Source organism: Camponotus floridanus, unplaced genomic scaffold (genome assembly GCF_003227725.1).
Source record: "Camponotus floridanus strain SB8 unplaced genomic scaffold, Cflo_v7.5 scaffold23, whole genome shotgun sequence".
NCBI classification, from domain to species: Eukaryota; Metazoa; Arthropoda; class Insecta; order Hymenoptera; family Formicidae; genus Camponotus; species Camponotus floridanus.
Window position 1 is genome coordinate 664,702 of NW_020229359.1, and position 20,518 is coordinate 685,219.

Consider the following 20,518-nt stretch of genomic DNA (forward strand, 5'->3'; position numbering starts at 1 on the left):
TCTCCTTCCTCCTTGCGCGATCCAAGGGGTTAATAAATAAGAGTAGCCGGTACGAATATCGCGCTTTCAGTCGGCCCGCGGCCTCTCTGTCAGCTGTTGTTCCTCCAGTGCCGCGCGATAAGCGAGAAAAGCGAAGAAAAGGAGCTTGTTAATATGCTCGCGGCGATCAGTTGAGATCCCTGTCGAAATCACGAGAGCACGTGTTAATCATCTGCGAGACAATGAATAAGCTAATTGTACTCTCGTGCTTGTTCTGCGTGTGCCTCCAATTCTGCCAAGGTGGCACGAATGCTAATCGGTAAAGATAAACATCATTGGTATTTTATTTTTCGCGAACGGAAATCGAGAAATGCTCTTTTCTCGATTATCAGTTCACGGTAGAAGAAACGTTCTCTCTCTCTCTCTCTGTTTATCGCGTACGGCTGAAAAGAAGCGCTTACAATCCTCGCTAGTTCAATAACAGCCGCGTCTATTTTTCTCCGCGATAAACTCGAGTAAAGACTCGCTTAAAGACAGTGGTCTTTCAGAAAGGAACTTCAATTGACAGAGATGCGTTGAATTAAATGAGGAAGTTTCCGCGAATTGCGAAAAAATTAATTTCCCCGCATTCAAAATTTTTTTTCCCTCGGAACTGTAGTGTTTTATTATGCTCTCGTTTCACTTCTAATCGAGAGCTCTCTTTTTTTCTTCAGAGGATACGTGTTTACCGCGCCGAAAAGATTCCTGGCCGGCGAGACCGAGAGCGGCTGTTTGTCGCTGCACAATCTCGAGCCGCCAGCGCACGTTCTCCTGGAGCTGCTGTCTCCGTCGTCGTCGGGTGCGGAAGACGAGGTGTTGGCCCGAACGAGCGGCGTCGTCGAAACAGGCAAGCGCAAAAATTTCTCTTCCCCGAGCAGATTTCAATCATCGTTTCTTGTTTCAAGACTGGAAGATTCTTTTTTTCAGGAAGGATAAAATCGAGAGGATCGCTTCTTATAATTTTTTTATACTTTTATTTGACTTTACGATATTTTCGGACTTATATATTCTCCTATTTTTTTTTCTCGATGTTTAACACAAGACTTTAGCGTATTGGAGCGTGTTATCGCGCACGCGACATGATAGCGTATAATTGTTAAAAGTACCTCGCGGATCCATGCATTCGATTCAGAGATGTGGTAAAATGAGATAGAAAGAGGAAGCGTTATATATTATTAAAAGTCCGAGGAAGATTTGTAAAGAAGATGGAGAGATAAATTCACATCAGGAGTTTTATCGGAGATTTTGTTCTCTCCGAGGATCCCAGCTACGCTTCTGGACCATCGGGTCCCGGTCTTTCCTCCTTCTTCCCTCGCAGCTCGAGAGATCGGACGCTTTAAACAAATCGTAAATTGAAATTGTCGCCGCTTCCTGCGGGGGAGCTAAATGAGAGTCTCTCTCTCCGAAGGGGAAATAACTAATCGCCCGGAATCACACATGGGAAATCTGTATTGTTATGCATGGGATGAACAACAAGTATATACATCTTGATCGAGAGAGTTTAGAATTTATTTATTTATTTTCACTGCAATCGCGCGAAAAGATTTACCGCTGAATCTCTAAAAATATGAGTATATTTCTCGATGAATCTCTAAAAATATGAGTAATAAGTTTGGAAAAATAAATTATAAAATAAAAACACGATACAAGTAATATATGACCTCAAGCAATATCTTAGACAGATACAGATCGGTATTCCTTGTCAAAAAATAAGAATCTTTTTCCTTCGGCACAAGTTCCGAAAATGCATTGTTTTCGAGATACATATCTTATTGAGTGCTCATTCATTTATAGGATTGGAAACATGTCTGGAGCTTGCGGTACCTTTTACAAGATACTTCAACGGACGATTACGATTGAAGATAAAATTCGACAAACATCCCGATTACATCGTGGAAACGGAGAAGAAGATCTACATCGAGCACGATTCCATCATCACGTTTGTAGAGACGGACAAGCCAGTCTACAAACCCGGACAAGATGTAAACATTAGAATTCTCATGCTTAAACACGATTTGAAGCCATGGAAGAAAACGGTTAGTCGCTTGTTATTCATGAATAGGAAATAATATAAAAATATATAGGAAATAATATTATTATATAAAATATATAGGAAATAATATTAAAATAATAGTAATTGATTATATAATAGTAAGATAATTGAAAATTTAATCTACTTTAATCATACTTAATAAGTATGATGTACACATGTAATGATTGATGCGAGATAACAAGTTAGAAAAATTCTGTCTTTTAATTTTAACATGTTCATATTTCCAGATACCAAAAGTATGGATTGAAAATCCATCCGAGGTGCGAGTAGCGCAATGGACCAACGTTAGTACCGAGAACGGAATGACTCAATTAAAGTTTGCTCTCTCTCCGGAACCAAGCCCGGTAAGGCGAGAATTAAACAAGCGAAAGAGCAAGGATAGATTTTAAAGATACTTCTCGTATTACAGGGCGCCTGGAAAATTAAAGTAGAAAAGACAAGATCGCAACCGCAGCTAATTCACACAACAGTATTTGAAGTGAAGAAATACGTTCTCCCGAGATTCCAGGTGACTGTGACCTCACCGGGATACATCCTCGCAGATGCGGAAAACGTTACCTGGAACATATGCGCAAAGTGAGTGCTCGTTATAATAAAACATTGCGATATTTTGGGCTGTATTTGCAACACGAAATCATCTTTCTTTGTTACGATATTACAGATACAGCTATGGTAAACCGGTCAAGGGTAGATTACTTTTAAAATCAACGCCTCAAATACCAATATGGAGACGAAAACCTAATCTCCCAGAAATACATTACGAAACAGAGGTCAGTAGTTGTTGGTCGACTAATGTTAATGATTTTTTTTCTATAGCGAGATAACGACTCCACACACACAGTCATATTTATAGAGATTAAACAAAAATATTTTATATTATATAGTTTTGATATTTCTCGGCAAGTTTACAACTAGTTAATCGTTATAGTTGGATTCGTCGGACGGTTGCACTGAATTTGTACTATCAGGCGCAGTGCTTGGATTGGCTCAATGGAAAGTAGCGCCGAATAATATCGTTCTCATAGCCAATTTCACCGAAGCCGGTACCGGGATAGTGGAGACGACAATCAGTCGAACCGTGGTAGTGCATCAGGCCTTAAAATTGGAATTTCTGCCGTACACGCCCAAATACTTCAAACTGGGTTTACCATATCACGGAAAGGTAAATCTCCCAAAAGTAATCAATAATTGTAGCTCGTCTTTTAACTTGTGTGAGAGAACTTGCACACAAATTTTAGATAGTTTTGTATCTTGTAATAACACAACGTACGGAATCGATACACAAAGATTAATCTTAATGTTTGATTCTTAATTTATGAATCCAAATGTTCCTCATACATAATAAACGTCTATTATCTGTATAGCTTCGTGTCTCTCGGCATGATGATACTCCGGCGCCACACGAAAAGATCCAACTCTGCGTGCGAGTGCGCGGTGAAGACGATTGGCTCCGCGTCGTAGTCGAATGCCGCAACTTTACATCTTCATCCGATGGCTTCGTCGACTTTGTTGTGCCACCGCCACACAGGAATATCGTCCTGTTAAATTTCATCGCGACTGGTGTCGATTATCCCACGAAATACTATTCGCCGGATACGCGTTGGCGAGTATGTCGAGTTGATGCACATTTCGAATCACAAACTTTTCAGATCCTTTGATATAGAATGTCTAATTTTTATTACATTATTTTTCAATAACATTTGGTTAATTTGTAAAAGATTTATTCCGATAGTAACATACGTAATTTTCAAATAATTTAATACGCATGAGAAGACGTGCACGCTTATGATCTGTTGTATTAGGTTTTCATGGATCAACCATCTGCTCACATTGTGGTGAATCCGTGGTATTCACCATCAGACAGTTACTTGGCGGTAGCTCGAGGTTATCAACCAATCATCTGCGGCGAAAAGTATTCGTTCAATGTTATGTACACCGTACCGGCGAAAAGTAAAACTAACGAGTCCATTTCCTTCCATTATTCCATCAATTCCAAAGGTGACTTGTTGATATACGGCCACGTAAAGCACAAGCCGACCAGAGACATGGTCCTGAATTACTCGGAATTTCGGAACCTATTCGGCGCTGTCGAGACATCGGGAAATAAGACCAATCAGGACACCATCGTTCACAGGTAATACATCACACGGTATGAAATATTATTCCAAAGATATTCTGTATAAATATCTTTGCGAATGTATTTTAAAAATTTTTCAATGCATTAAACTGTCTTGTAAATGGAATTGTATACTCTTTTAAAATGCTAAATTTTATAAATATATTTTACATGTATAAATTAAGATCATACATAGATATCACAGCGGATTTCGTATCTTTCAAGATTCCCTCTCAGCGTCAAGATCACCCCGTCCATGGCGCCGGTCTCTGAATTATTGCTCTACTATGTTCGTCCGGATGGCGAGATTGTCGCTACCACATACTCTATCAAAGTAGGACATTGTTTCGAGAATAAAGTAAAATCAGCTTGGCACACCGATGCCCAAACCCCGGGAACGGTCACTCAGTATCACGTGGAGGCTGCCCCCTGGTCTCTTTGTGGCATTTCGGCAGTTGACAAGTCGACTCGCTTCTTAGGATCCAAAGCAAATTTGATCGATGCTGATCAGACATTCGAGCAACTAAAGAGATTCTATATTGAGCCAGAATTGCGTCCCATCTGGACTCAATGCAAAGGTACACAAATTATTTGGGTAATCAAATATAACGGTACATCAATTCTTTATTGTCTATTTTTTCTATCGGTTTTTTTGTGTATTGTTCAAAGTTGCTATTCGATGATTGAAGTCGATGTATTCGTTATTCTCTCGATATAATATTCGAATCTGATGAAGATTTTATAATACAAGAATCTTTTATTTTACAACAGTAAAAACCTGGATTATTCGACTTCGATTAATGTAAAGTTACCGCGTAACGTAGAATGATTTGAACTATTAATTCGTGTAAATTCTTCACAGTGACAACGCAGCAAGAAACGAATACCGAGGAAATCGATCATTTACCGATACCTCTGTGGGGACGTAGAAAGAAAAGGACTGTGATATCGCCAGGACCGTACAGTGGACTCACGAATTATGTCGACGCTATACAAGCGTTTGATGTAAGCTTATATAAATTACTTTAAGATTTTTCGAGAAAGATAATTACATATTCATTGGATCTTTCTTGATTTTTCAGGATTTCGGAGCTGTTGTGATGAGCGATTTAATACTTGAGACACGGCCTTGCCCTCAACTTCACAGGATGGACAGATTCAGGAGTTCCACGATTCAAACTTTTTTCCTTCGATCAACTTCGGTTCTGGAATCGGAAGCTGGTATGTTTTTTAAAACCACATTACAGAGTGAAATAGAGAAGAAATAGAACTCCTTACGACTTGTTGATAAACTTCATTAATTTCATTACAAACTTCATTATGAAACTAATCGACCGAGATTTTCTCGATCCCTTATTAAATTATATTTAATATACTACTCTACTATTATCTCAATAGGAATGTTTAAAATGGCTGCGAAGACGTTGCCCATGGCATACCCATTATTGAACGAAGGCCCCGAACAGGCATATGTAGATCAAGTACCCGATCAACCTGCAACTCTTAGGTCTTACTTTCCTGAAACGTGGTTATGGGAATTGGTGCCGACTGGGTGTGTATAAAAGCTTCAATTTTATATCTGGATATGCAACGTCCACTAAACATGCTTGTTGTTTTTACAGAAAAGAAGGCAAAGTGGCTATAGAACGTACTTTGCCTCATACCATCACTGATTGGGTCGGATACACTACGTGTATCTCATCTACGCACGGTCTCGGAATAGCACCGCCGACGACTATCACGGGATTTCAACCGTTCTTCCTCGATTATAGCTTACCATATAGCGTGAAACGTGGAGAAATGTTGCATATGAAAGTGTCTTTGTTTAATTACATGCAACATAGCTTACCGGTAAGTTTTTAAGCTATTTTCCTTCGCATTATCTTAGCACGTATGGTGTTGATACAAAATCTTTATATAATTATTACTAAAATATATTGATAACAACTGTGGTGACATGAAATAATAGAAAAAAAAATATTTTTACATATGGATTTTAACATATATAATAAAAATGCCAAATATACGTCACATAATAATCGATTGATATATTATAACTGATCGAACGGACGATTGAATTTTGCAGGTGAAGATTAAATTGGAAGATGCAACGGGGCTCGACTTGCATCTATCACATGCAGTCGCTTCGTTTTGCGTGAAACCGCGAGATAGTGTGGTGCACGAATATATTCTCAGGCCGAGAGTTCTTGGCGACGTTAATATTACGGTTTCCGCTTCAGTTGACTCGGAGTATGGCGAACCATGTGGTCCAGAAGTACTTCTGTATACACGGTGAGTCATTTCGAAAAAAGTTCCTCTGTCTGCATTTATTAATATTTAATGATTCTACAAATATATATAAATATGCAGATGAATGGCTGCAAGTATAGAAGAAAAATATTTATATAATTTCTAATATTTTACTCAACATGACAAAGTAAAACTTTGAAAGTTACTTAAATATTAAAAATATTTGTAATATTTTATTTGAAACAAGGAAGAGAAATAAACATAATTTTGACAACATATTTCTTGACCTTCAGTCAAATCATCATATATCTGGCAATTATACATTTTTTAGGGACGTAATTGTAAAGTCCATACTCGTGTTACCAGAAGGCTTTCCCGTAGAGGCGACCAAATCGGCATTTATCTGTCCGAAAGATTTTAGCGACGATTCCACTATTACTTGGCATCTCGATTTACCCGATGATTTAGTGCCCGAAAGTGCAAGAGGATATGTGTCTATGATAGGAGATATTTTGGGTCCAGCCCTTGAAAATTTAGATAATCTCGTTCGTTTACCGATGGGCTGCGGTGAGCAAAACATGATCCTTTTTGTTCCCAACATACACGTGATTGGCTATTTGGATACAACTGGAGTTGAGAATCCAGAGCTAAGAGCGAAAGCAGTCAGAAATATGGAAAAAGGTAATGACTACAAGTAAATTCGCTCCATTTTTATTGTATAAAATATGCGTGATTATTACATTAAATAAGTTTTGATTTTTGCAATGCAGGATATCAGCGCGAGTTGATATATAGGCACCCAGATGGTTCGTACTCGGCGTTTGGTCCAAACGTCACGGAAGACGGTAGCTCTATTTGGCTCACTGCGTTCGTGATAAAATCCTTCGCTCAGGCAAAGAATATAATTCACATCGACGAGCGAGATCTGAAAATTTCCGTAAAATGGATGCTAAAGAAGCAATTGGAGAATGGGTGCTTCCCCATGATCGGCAGGGTATTTCACAAAGATATGAAGGTACGAGACAATGTTCGATTTTTTCACGTTCAAAAAATAGATATAAGTTCTTAAATGCAAAAGCTCTTAATTCTTAGGGTGGTCTGCAAGACGACGACAGTTCTTCCTCGGCGTTAACAGCCTACATACTGATATCACTCTTGGAATCAGGCGTACCGTTAACAGCCACGCTCATCAACAATGCGCTACATTGTCTTGAGAAAGGAATGGAGAATGGCGGCGGCACGACATACACCGCAGCTATATCTACCTATGCTTTATCGTTGTTGGAGCATCCGAAAGCAAATAACAGCATGAAGCTATTGATGGAACGTGCGACTCGGAACAATGTATGAAAGATAGCTTTACAGAAAATTCTATACAAAATTCAAATCGCGTAATCGCATAATGAAATCTCATTTTGTTAGGATCTCCTTTGGTGGGAAGATAAACCCTCCCTAGGACTGAGCATCGAAATGACGGCATACGCTGTGCTATCATTGGTAAAATTAGGCGGCGAGGCGAATATGGTCGAGGCGCTGAAGGCGGTTCGTTGGATGTCGAAGCAGCGAAACGCAGAAGGCGGTTTCACATCCACACAGGATACCGTGCTCGGTTTGGAAGCGCTCACAAAATACGCTGCCGCAATGTCAAATGATAACACTGATCTCTCGGTGCTGGTGACCGGTAACGAAGTGGACCAATTATATAGAATGCACAATGACAATCGCATGGTTCTCACCCAAATTCGGCTGCCCGTGATACCTACGATAATCGAGATCTTCGCTGAAGGTGAAGGTTGCGTCTTAGTGCAGGTATAGCTTTCTACTTTTATCATCAAATGTTTGTCACGCATTATATCGAAACTATATATAAACGAGGGAATAATAGTTTCTTTAAAATGTATAAATATTAACAATGTTAAACCTTGTTTTAGAGTAATATAAAATATAACGTTGCGCATGCGACTGGCTCCGAAGCTTTTGACCTCTCAGTCAATGCCGCTTCCTCGACGTGGGTAGATGAATGCTCGATGCAAAAGATTACAATCTGCACACGATATAAAATGGCAGATGGAGAAAGCAACATGGCAGTATTAGAGGTCGGCATGATAAGCGGGTACATCCCGGATCGTACGAGTCTTCATTCTCTCTTGGAGGATCCAGCTACAAGTAAACAACAATTAAATATATTAAAATCTCAAATAATCTCAAGATAATTGCGACATAAATTGAACATTGCAATCTTTTCCGAGAAAAAACCTATCACAAACCTGACCCAAACTGACCCAAGAATCTATGAAAAAGTGGCTTTTTTTTATTAAATATAGAACTTTTTTTTTATATTAAATAAGTCATCACTTTTAGTTTCGTTTTATAATGTACGATTGATTTCATAAAAAAAAATATTTATAGAATCACAATCATACAATTACTATATCACAATCATTGATACACTATGATATTAAAATGAAGCTTATTATCGACTTATCGATTTATCGCCAACACACGAATATTTGCAGAAGTGAAACGTTTCGAGGAGGATCGTGACGTCGTTACTATTTACTTCGATAAGTTAATCAATCAGAAAACTTGTATATCGTTTATGGTGACTAGAGAAAATGTTGTCGACCGACTCGAGCCGGCAAATGTGAAACTTTATGATTACTATCAACAGGAATTAACGATATCTAGCGTAAGAATTTATATACAAATTGTTAAATGTAATAATTGTTAAATATATATAACAGATTATATATAACAGATATATATAACAGATTGGAAAATTTCATATTATTCTCTTTAGAGCTACAGCTTTGCACCGACCTGCAGTAGTGCCACTCCGAATGAAGAAACAGAGATACCTGATCCGGTGCCAGTAGAGGTGGAGCAACTGGACAAGGATGCCACGAAGATCGCGAAAAAAGACGAGAGAATCGAAAAAGCAGCCGAAATTCCGGATGCTCAAAATGGAACTGTAGAACAAATAGGTAATTTGTATCCGAATAATATAATAATAACAAAAATAATATAATACAATTTTTTAGATAAATTATTCCCATGATTCTGTCTTACAGTACCGCGAGCGGAAATTGGAAGCGGTCAAACACCGGATGAACCGGATATTAATTTGAATCCCGTGTTCGATAGACTTGGACCTCCTAATGTAGATCTCGAAGATATGGAGGCGTCATTTTCGGTTTTCAATGGACAGAACCAAGATCCCTTTCCGGCAAATTTCGATGGAAACCCGCTCTTCGTCGTGGTCGATCACGAATTAGCGACTCCTGATGGTGTCGAAGGACCCGTATCAGTTTCCGTGAAACCCGATATAAATTTTGACGGCGACCAACTGTCAAATGTAACTAATCAATCCGCTGAGAGAATAGACACGGATTCGAGCAACACGCAATTGCAAACATCGCGTACGTAAATCTAAAACATTAATTCAATATGAGGAAATTGATGAAATTGAAAACTAAAACCGAAACGATGAATATTTCGATTAATCTTTTCTAAGAAACAGAAGAAGATTCATAGCTACATTATAACTCATTGTGTCAGTCCACTTTTTAAAGTGTTTTCACTCTGGAAAATTATTTCAATCTTCTTAATCATCGATTTATACGAGCAAATACATAGAATAAAATACCATAGATAGATAGATAAGAAAATCAAATATATGTATTTTTTTTAATTTTAGCGCCTCTTGCTTCGAACGAATCTTGTCCCATATGCGCTGATGAATTGCCATTGAACATCAATGAGATTTATTGTTCGTCTAGTAGCGTCGTGAAAGCGGCAATCAGACGATTACGAAAAGTGAGACTTCTATTAGATATACAACCGTTGCACGAGATTAAACGCTTGCGTTCAACGGTTGAATTTATTTTGAATCCCAAATGTTCCTGTTCGCCTTTAGACAATCGTAAGTAATTAAGAATAAATAAGTAATACAATTACAAATGAGACTATACCATTGAAATTATTATATACACTATTATTATTAAAATATTATCGTATTTATTAATAATTCTAATTGTATTTTAGCTGGAACTCTAGCACTGTTGATGCACTCCGGGGACAGCGAATTTGCTATACGCTCGCATAATAGTCAACATATTCGCGTGGTCGCTTTAGATGAGCGAACTTCTATATACGGATTACAATCACACAGTGGAGTGCCAGACGAGCTAATAAACGCTCGAAAAATATGCGCTACTCGAGATAAGACATCTCTTAATCTTCCTACAACTGGTTAATCTTTGCCAGTATTTTGCCGAAAATTTAAAAGCAAAATTAATATTAAATGCATCGCATGCTAAAAATTACCACGAAAAAATTTAATCGTTTCAAGACATATGAAAATTAAAAATGCATGCATATTTATATTAAAATTCAAAGGAATTTACATTAAGCGAATTTGATAAAAAATCTTTCAATTTTACAATTTGATACCCGTTTATTCTAGGACACGTTGTATATACCTAACCCAACGGCAATTTCTTTTTACACGGGATATTCTAGAATATCTCTACATTGCTAACTTTATGTTAAGATGTGGAATATACGATAAGTTAAATTAAGAGTATTTGAAAGCGTTTTTATACAGCCAATTTTTACAGCGAGTCATTATCGTAATTCATAATTATAAATAATTAATGAGTTAAATAAACTGTAAATAAAGTACAGCGATTAATGACATAATAATTGGGTAATTTAATATGTCTACAAAATATTAAACTCGCATACATCTAATCTCATACCCAATTTCACCGCTTTCGATCTGATTTAAACATTTCAAGATAAAAATAAAGAAATAAATACACACACATACACACACACAAAAGAGAGGTGAAAATATCTCGAATTTCGGACGAATGCGTTGCATCTTTATTTGTTTTTCTACGTTTGTAATTCGTATTGTAATTAAATTATTGGAAATTAACAATCACCTCGATCGAGTTCTCGCTGCATTATATTAATTAAATAGTGCTTCATTACAGTGTATGTATATTTTTTATTTAATATGAGACTATAATGTGTCGATATATTGTCCATTTGACATTTAACGTTGATAAAATCGTTGATCTTTATTAGTGAAGCGAAACGATATTTTAATATTCAGTCCACTCTCCATTCGAAAAAATTCTTGCAAAAAGGATAAATATTATTAAATATCAAATGGATAGATTTTCTCTGGAAGTATTATTATTTATTCACGCTGTGTATACAGTTAAATGCTTCTTGAAATAAATAAACATATATGTATATATATATATATATATATATATACATATATATATATATATATGTACACATATATATGTGTATATGTGTATATCTATATATACATATATATATATATATATATATATATATATATAATAATAAACTATTGCTCGCTATACACTATTCATCGCGCTGGTTCGCTACAATACCATTGAAAACTTAACACTATGCGAGGAATGAAAGGAGATGAATGTAATTGGCAGTAATAATCGGTATTCGCCGTATATCACGCGCTAGATGAGTGATGAATGTATGATTTCGATTTGCTTGTCCAGGCAGTGTACATTAGCGACAATACGACGATGTAACGTAATGCAAAGAGATATACGTATACAAAAAAAAAATTTTTCTAACAACTTGACGATGTCTAATATTCGATAACATTTCGGAGCGTTCACTCAGAATTAATTAGAGAGACATTTTTCTCGTCGTCAAAAATGTAGCTTGCAAGCAACGACGATTGTGTAAGTGTAATCTTCGCGAAGGCGCGACACATACGCATATTAACATTTATCGACACTGAGAGAGAGAGATGTTGTACAGTGTATATTATTAGTATGTATATATATATATATACTACACCCGTTTCTCTCTCGAAACCGAGAAAAAGATCTCGATGGCGAAGAATATATTACTGGAGAAACGGCCATCGATCTCGACTATTAAACGCACGTCGCAGTAACCTCATGGATTCGAGAAAACATGAAAACTATAATAAAATAAACTCGCATTTCTCTTGTATAAAAGTGAAAAAAGATATGTGATATAAGAAAAAAAAAGAGAGTAAGATATTATAAACTGATATGCATTGACGAGTCTCGCGTCTCGAATACACAAGCTCGATATTAAATTATGTATGATTTTCGCGAGATCGCGTAAAGATCCTAATTGCATATTAAATTACAGACTAATAATTACGTTAATGGAGCAACAAGAGAGTCGTTCGTGTCAAGCAGAAAAAATAGACAACTATGAGACACAAGTTGTACTGGAGTATTGTCGTTGTATCGATATGGATCTTACGAGACACAATTCCCTAATCAAATCAGTTTCCTCTTTTTATAAATATTGATATATTATAAAAATCTCTTTCTGCGCATCTTTTTCATATGTTGTATGCTATAATATAATCGTATATATAACGTTATTAAAATCTATCCGTTTAAATTATTCTTCAATTGCGCGCAATATTTCGATACGCTTTATTGTACAAGAAATCATATGACGATTTAATATGGAGCCTGCGTGTTATCAGAAGGAATGAAAGAATAAATATAACTGTTATTTTAATGCATGTAATTCGAAACATGCACGGAAATGTAGACGAAGAATCGGAAAATACTGATTTCCGATGATTATTGTGATTTTTATCATATCTTGCGAGTCAATTATATCCGAAGAAAAGAATAATGTTGCTCATGGAATTCATAAAACACATTACAAACTTACGCAGTGCTGTAGTATTTAATAGATTTTGGGCGCCGAACGATCGTTGATCGGGCCGCTGGTTTTCCTCAGTGAAGTGCCCCGTCTGATTTGATCCATAAGAGAATCCCTCATTTGCACTGGGTCCATGATGGGTACACGATTACCCATGATACGCCTAACGCTCGCTGATCTACTCGTCCCGTTATTTCCTTGTTGCAGAACCTGTTGTTGCTGAGCCAGTTTAGCGTTAAGCGTCTCGAGGAAACCGGGAGCCGCTGTTTTGACGTTTTTGTTAGATTGCTGCTGTTGCTGCTGCTGTTCCGTAATTGACTGCTTCCTGAGAGATTTAGGACTACCGCTAGCATTTACGGCTGCAGCGGTATTGCTGCCGCTCATCGTACCAATAAGTTTAGCATTGAGCACCGCCATAAAACCCTGACCTACGCCGCCAGGTCCCTGTCCTTGGGTTTGATTTGCCTGTTGAGCGATCTGAGTTGGACCTCCACCAGCTGCACTGGTTGTTTGCGCGCCAACAGATCCGCGTTCTTGGGACGTTGAACGAATAGTGGAGCAGGAACGTTCCACCGATGAACGAGTTATCTGTAGCATGGTATTATGTTGGACAACATTTGGATTATTGTGCGCTTGTTGCTGCAAAGTAGCCTTCCGTAAGAGTGATGGACTGGCTGGAGTATGACGTAACTCGGTCAAAGTCCTTACTGTTTCAGAAACTGAAATGGATCTAAAAAAAAAAAAAAACAAGTTAAAAAGAGCCGCGGTTTCAAGAATCTAGACATTTTCTTATTATCTGTAGTTAATTTTTATAATTTAAATTTAAAAATAGAAAAGGATTAACTTGAATCATTAAAATACATAATACTAAATACTTTCAAATCGAGAAATTGATGTAAGAAAGAATTATATCGGTTCTTTTACCTTTGAGGCGTAGGACTGGCTGTGGGTGAAGAGCCTTCTAAAAGGAATGCAGGTGGTGGAGGAAGATTCTCCACTTCGTCGCAAACATTTTCACTGCGATCCTCATTAACGGACGACGTGGGAGGTGCGATGATGACGGTGGATGTGCGTCTCGTCGGTGGCGGTGGCCTGATTATCTGCTGCGCCGATCCTCTACGTGTCATTAACATAGTCGCAGCCATGCCAGGCATGTTCCACGTATTTTCGTTTTGATTATGAAGCGAATGCGAATGCGGCAAAGTATTTTGGCTTCCATATCCGCTGCTAGACTCCAAACTGGATTCGGATGTTTGACTACCAGCATCTTTTTCCGGAGCTTCGGTCTGCGATTCGATCGAGTAATGAATTATATAAATAAATGTAAAAAAAAGTTTATTTCTTTTAAAATATTTGTTTTTAAATGTTTTATTTATTTTCTTGTCGTTCTTGTTTTAATACCTTATCAGTACTTGGTGTCGTTAAGGATGCTGGAGGAGGAGGCAGCGGAAGCTGCATTTCCTGAGCACGACTAGCAGCTAGGTTCGCCAACTCATGCATATTTACATACATTGGCTGTTGGAGCTGATGGGTCGCCAATTCTACATTATAGTGAAATTGTTAGATCTATCTTAACATCACATATTATGTAGCAATATATGAAATGCGAACCTTTCGCCAAATGAGCCGGAAGAGGTAATTTGGGCTTCCCTCGTGGACTTCCGGGTGGTTCATTCTTCATTGGAATCGTCGGTCGTTCCAGACTAGAACATCTATTCGGTATAGGCGGACGAGTGCCGCCGTTATTTCTACGAAGTTGTACCCTAGACAATTGCTGATTCGAGGAAGAACAAGACGAGGAAGAGGAAACCGGAGAGGCAGGCTGACTGTGGCAGCAACTGTTACCATCACGATCCGGCGCTTGGAATGTATAAACGCTGAGCGCAGGTCTCTGATGGCCCTTTTCATATGCTACAATCAGTAAAAAAAGATAAGAGTGAATGACAAATCAAAATCATTCATGCTCGTCCATATGTATGACGAATCGTATATTTAAATATTACTTACCAGAGGAAATGGTATGTGGCCGTTCGTTCACTGCACCCGGATTTTGCCGGTTGTATTGAACGGATGTTTCCTGCAAATCAGGCCAAGTTGAAGTTGTCACGGGTCTTGTTACAGTGCAACCGGTACTTTGATTACTTAGAGAAGACACATTCGATACCTAAAAAGCACGAAATACGTGTCTTTAGGTATTGACAATATACAAAGCAACAAGATATACGAATGCATTCTCTAAAGTTAAGTTAAAAAGATTGCATAAAACTGGTGTAAGGGAGATAAGCCGATCTAGCAGCAAAAAACTAATTTCTAGGTGACGGAAGTTTGTGAGATCTTGTACGTTGGGCCTTCCGCCAGTACTTTGACGAAGATTAATTTTTTTTTTGAGCTACTGTGTTGACATTTAATAACTAATTGTTTCGAGAAAATTGAATTTTCAGTTTTCTTTTAAACTCCGTTTTAATTACAACTAATTTTCGGTTCATTGCTCTATAAGAAGACCCATCGTAGAATATCGCAGACTTCGCAAACATCGCTAACTTTACCTGATCTTCGGAAATCGGTTGGTTATACAATGTATCCTGAGACGTGAAGCCAGAGTCACGGGAACTGCCACTCGTCAAATGGCGCAGTGCCGCGATACCGCTGATGCTGGCGGGCCTGACACCGATTGGCTACAACGAGTACAACATCGACTACGACGTACAATAAGCTGTCGCTCAGCGGACAAACAGAGCGATCGAATCGTGCTGTAGAATCTATGTGAAAGATACTACTAGGTGCATTGCAGCTCTGCATTGCATTAATAGTGTTACCATGTCATGCAATATATAAAAAGACACCTAATAAATCAATCCACGGAATAATGAAGTGGAGAAAGAGAAAGAAATATTGAAAAGAAGAACTAATTACCAACGCGTAATTACCTGAGAAAGCGATCTGTGCCATGGATGTCCGGACGGGCTCGGATGACTTTTACAAGATCCACTACTGCTACTAGTTAGAGAACTGATCGAACACATAGAGCTCTTCCTCGATCCGAGAGATAACGACGGACTCGACGGCGGCGTAGCCAACGACCATTGAGTAACGTCGCAACCTTTTATGTCCGTTATTACCTGCTCGGATGCAGGCGGTAAATGATGCGGTGATGCGGCATGTCTTTGCAATTGATCGGACACCTCTTGCAAATGCGTCAATTCCATTAACATCGCTATCTCCTCATCCTAAAATGATTATGCATGTATGTATATTATGTATTATCAACATATGTCAATATGAACATAAATGCATGTAGCTATCTACTAACCAGTACAGGTTTCAGGAATCGAGCAAGGAGACAAAATCTGCCTCTCTCCTCGAGAAGGGCAGCACGGACGGCTTTTCGTTCCGTTTCTTCTAAACTCAGTCTTTTCTCCTGGACAACCGCCGCCGACGATTCCAGCATCCTATTGAGTTCTACATCGCTGGAACACGTCCCGTGACTTTGAGGTTGTCCTTGAATGTGTAGGTGAACTTGACCTTTTCGTGCTTTTTTCTTTTGCAGACGTAGAGTATCGGTAGAACGTTTCTTTAACTCCGCTCTTGCTTTTTTGAATTCTAAAAATAGCAAAAGTATGGATCGTAAGAGAAAAACTATACTTTTTTATGAAAACATAACTTATTATGATATTGTAATGATGTTAACCTTTGGCATGTTCTTTGTCTAAATTGATCAAAGATTTTTTCCAATCTTCCAATTTCTCTTGTAAAGGCAGCACCAAGCAGTCCATAATAGCGCTTAAAAAAAGTTATTTATATATGAGTACTGTAACGAATAATGCTAAAAAACTAAAATAAATATATGCTTGTGGAGGCACAATTAAAAAGATTTTAACATACCTAGTAAATGACTTCATACGGGTTTCTACCGCCTTGTGTCTTAAACATATTCTTGTCAGTGCTGTTCCAATTTCCTTAGTTGCACCTTAATTAAAACAGAGACAATGTTTTAATTTTTTAATTTTAATTTGTTAACTTAACGCAAACGACTTTAATACACAATATAATCCTTCTATTACAATTTAATGAAAACATACCTCTGGCATTAGTCGCAGCATCTGCTATCTTCTGAAAAGTCTCAAGATATGCAGAAATAGCCAAAAGAGCAGCTCTGTAATAATATGTATCATATATTAAAATCTCAAAGACATTTAAAATATATGTATAATATTATTCATATAAACCTCTATTTGATTAAAACCATGCAACAGACTAAATATGAGATAGATAAAAGTGTAAAATCATCAAATTCAATTTTTTACATTAATATTGCAACATTTATAATAAAATGTCACTTATAAAAAATCTTCAATACACAAAGATCTTTTATATATTTTCAAAAATTAAAGTAAATAAGATAAAAAAGATATATATTAGTTACAAAGATATAGCAATATAGAGATATAGAGATACAGGACATCTTATACAGGAAGTATAAGATAAGAAAATTACATAAGTTGTTTGTTAAACATATTACAAATATATTCACCTCAAACTTGCATGTAACTTTGTAGCTTTTGAAATCAAGTCTTCCCAAAGTGGTGCTCCATTCTATAAAAAAAAGAAAAAAATATGACATATTTTATTGGAAAGTTAAAAATTCCATGGATGAAACATTGATATTATTTCAACATTAGTTTATACAGGCTTAGTCAGAGTAATTTAAACTATATTAGTAATAGATAATATAATCATATACGCCCATATGTTATATCAGTACTAGTTTATAAAATTTTATTAATATATATAAAATAATTCGTAGACATAAAATATAGCAAATACTTTTTCTCTTATTCATTACAAAATAAATATATTATAGGATAAAAAAGATATATATGGAATTACAAAGATAGCTATATAGAGATAAAGAGATATAGGAAATATAAGATAAGAAAGATACATATATAGTGCATAAAATTAAAGCTTTTGCTTCCACAAAAAACTATAGAAGAAACTGTGAAAAAAAACTGTAAAAATATAAAGAATAAAAATTTTCAATTGTAGATTGGATTATTATTGTCTATCTTGACAACAATGATATTTATAAGCAAAAGCAATTAAAGATTACAAAAAATGCACTTGATAAAATTAATTATTCAAGGCAATGTTACTTCTTCTTATGTTTGTAATTAAAAAAAAACATTTTTAATCCCCTATTTAAAAAAATGTGTTTGATTTTATTATAAATAATCCATGTATGTCTGCAACATCAACATATCTGCAGTCCATAAAAAAAAAGCAGACACACATGAATTATTTATAATAAAATCAAACAAATATTTTTGCAGTGTTAAATTGTTGATATGCCAATTGATTCCAAATGTTAGATATCATTTTTTCCAGATATAAAGGATCTTGTACACGATACATAGCTAATATAAACTACAAAAGAGAGGGTGAGGAAAGAAATCTCCAATAAAAAAATGCAATAGAAAATTCCACAAACGTAACAACGTAAAAGGATATTGAAAAAAATATTCAAAAAACTCTGAGAGAGAGAGAGAGAGGAGAGTCGAAAAAAGTCGCAGGATAACGCAAAAAGTCCGACTGTGAAGGGGGGCAGGTATTCGAGAGAGACAAACATTGACGGTACGTGAAACTCGAAATAATCGGCCGGGCCCAACAAGCGGAACGCTTATCCCCTTACCTTCATGTCGGTGACGATCTGCTGGAACAAACTGCCCAACGCGCTGCACTCTCTCTCTATCGTCGCGTCCATCTTTTTTGTATTGTTTGGACTGGCCTAAATCGGTGAGCGGACGCCTCCCGGGGCGAATGATCTCGCAGCAAGCGCGACGAGTTCACTTTGCGTCATCGACGCGGACGTTGGCGGAAACGATGCACCGCCGCCAGCGAGGACGGACGATGTAACTTGTCATCTCTCGGTTAGGTCGAGAGGGGGGAAAAAGGGCGAAGAGGACGGCTGCGAAGAGAGGCGGACGCGTCCACGAAAAACAACGGCGAGGCGACGCGGGCTCGTCGCTAGAGTAGACTTTACCAGCGGGACCTCGGAGCGCGAGGAGGCGAATGAACCGCGTCGACGACGTCGTTGACGCGACTGCGACTGTGAACAACGCGCGGCCCGAGCGTATCTTATGTGTACACACGCACGTAAACACAACACGACGACGACGGGCGGACGTTGTACGCGCGATAGTGATCGAGTTCGCTCCGCGCGCGGATCGTTGCCCCTGCGTGGTGACCTCGTTCTAGAAATCGGGATCGATGTTATTCAGTATGCGTCTAATCGTTATCCCGAAGGGAAAAGTGAGAGGGAAAGGGAAAAGGGGGGAAAGGAAAGAGAGAGGGAGGGGGAGAGGAAGAAGAGGGAGGGGGAGAGAGAGAGAGATAAGACAACGATGTGCAACACAATGAGACTCCGATTGGTGCAGAATGGCATAAACGTAGCGTGAATCGTACATAGAACGTAGAAGGCTACGTCGGAAATTTCTTCATTTCCGGGTTCGAGTTGGACGTATCGTGTCTAGATGTTATTTATATATAATGACTGTTGGCTCTGGAAAAAAATTGGCGAGGTGAAAGGAGATTATCTACGGCTTTTTTAATTTTGTATCTCATCTTAATGAATCGACAGTCGTCAAATTACTCATAAAACTGTCCATTCGAATCAGTCATGTGATATACAGGGTGTTCCAGTTATCTCCGTCATCTTTCAAAGACAGATTCGTGGGATCATTTGAAGACGATTTTTCCTCAGCGAAAATGTCAGTGAAGGCTATCATTTTTTGCGTGTTCTCGATTTTTGTCATCGTATATCTTTGCAATTAAGTCTTAAATTAAAACTCAACTGAAGTAAACTTTATTTAAAATTAATCGAAGAATGTGGTTATGTTAATATTTTATTTCTACAAAGCTTAGTTTACGAGAAACCCCTTATTTCCAATCACTTGTAATTCGAAAATTATTAGTGCCACGACATTTTCGTTGAGGAAAAATCGTCTTCAGATGATCCCAGGAATCTTCTTCTTCTTTGGAATTTAATGACCACTTCTGATCTGGGAGCGATCAGTATATTCAGGCCAACAACTGGTTTGAAATCCCAGGAATCTGTCTTTGAAAGATGACGAAAGATAACTGGGACACCCTGTATATGTGTTCGACTCGAAAATGTCACAAATGAATACCTTCCTAAAAATTCATCTATTTATTCTTTACTTTATCTGTGTATGCTCATTATCAATAATAATAATAAATAATAGCAGATAAAATATAAACTATAGTTTCACCGCGAATGCAGTGTAAATCTTCCTAAAGTGCTATTTACAATATGACATTTCAGACGCACTGATTGG

General features: G+C 37.5%; 2 protein-coding genes across 5 annotated transcripts; one reads left to right on the forward strand and one right to left on the reverse strand.

Moving 5' to 3' along the window:
- Positions 1 to 55: 55 nt before the first annotated feature.
- Positions 56 to 11,535, forward strand: LOC105250721 (alpha-2-macroglobulin-like protein 1). Its single transcript, XM_011256968.3, has 25 exons — positions 56 to 298; positions 693 to 865; positions 1,813 to 2,054; positions 2,299 to 2,415; positions 2,481 to 2,647; positions 2,733 to 2,841; positions 3,000 to 3,233; positions 3,436 to 3,678; positions 3,874 to 4,205; positions 4,413 to 4,765; positions 5,050 to 5,192; positions 5,270 to 5,408; positions 5,586 to 5,739; positions 5,810 to 6,038; positions 6,274 to 6,479; positions 6,769 to 7,118; positions 7,208 to 7,452; positions 7,530 to 7,781; positions 7,860 to 8,246; positions 8,369 to 8,603; positions 8,954 to 9,126; positions 9,238 to 9,421; positions 9,509 to 9,856; positions 10,135 to 10,359; positions 10,482 to 11,535. Exons 1-25 carry the CDS (start codon positions 222 to 224, stop codon positions 10,691 to 10,693), a joined length of 5,529 nt encoding a protein of 1,842 aa, XP_011255270.1. The 5' UTR covers positions 56 to 221; the 3' UTR covers positions 10,694 to 11,535.
- Positions 11,536 to 11,814: 279 nt separating this feature from the next.
- Positions 11,815 to 19,677, reverse strand: LOC105250720 (MTSS1-like protein). Of its 4 annotated transcripts, none has more exons than XM_011256964.3 (13): positions 18,853 to 19,676; positions 17,695 to 17,756; positions 17,243 to 17,316; positions 17,046 to 17,130; positions 16,852 to 16,943; positions 16,474 to 16,763; positions 16,091 to 16,390; positions 15,710 to 15,838; positions 15,171 to 15,240; positions 14,775 to 15,074; positions 14,565 to 14,704; positions 14,088 to 14,449; positions 11,815 to 13,893 (listed from the first exon to the last, which is right to left on the reverse strand). In XM_011256964.3, exons 1-13 carry the CDS (start codon positions 18,922 to 18,924, stop codon positions 13,188 to 13,190), a joined length of 2,682 nt encoding a protein of 893 aa, XP_011255266.1. In that variant the 5' UTR covers positions 18,925 to 19,676; the 3' UTR covers positions 11,815 to 13,187. The 4 variants fall into 4 exon arrangements, with proteins under 4 accessions (XP_011255266.1, XP_011255265.1, XP_011255267.1 ...); XM_011256963.3 differs by having other exon boundaries at positions 15,171 to 15,327; positions 18,853 to 18,924; XM_011256965.3 differs by lacking the exon at positions 15,710 to 15,838 and having other exon boundaries at positions 15,171 to 15,327; positions 18,853 to 19,677.
- Positions 19,678 to 20,518: the final 841 nt, after the last annotated feature.

Coding starts and splice junctions, on each gene's coding strand:
- LOC105250721 (XM_011256968.3), top strand. CDS start 222: ATGAATAAGCTAATTGTACTCTCGTGCTTGTTCTGCGTGTGCCTCCAA. Junction 6,039..6,273: donor ACATGCAACATAGCTTACCG/GTAAGTTTTTAA, acceptor TGAATTTTGCAG/GTGAAGATTAAATTGGAAGA. Junction 8,604..8,953: donor CTTGGAGGATCCAGCTACAA/GTAAACAACAAT, acceptor GAATATTTGCAG/AAGTGAAACGTTTCGAGGAG.
- LOC105250720 (XM_011256963.3), bottom strand. CDS start 18,924: ATGGACGCGACGATAGAGAGAGAGTGCAGCGCGTTGGGCAGTTTGTTC. Junction 15,328..15,709: donor AACCGATTTCCGAAGATCAG/GTAAAGTTAGCG, acceptor CGTGCTTTTTAG/GTATCGAATGTGTCTTCTCT. Junction 13,894..14,087: donor GCCAGTCCTACGCCTCAAAG/GTAAAAGAACCG, acceptor TTTTTTTTTTAG/ATCCATTTCAGTTTCTGAAA.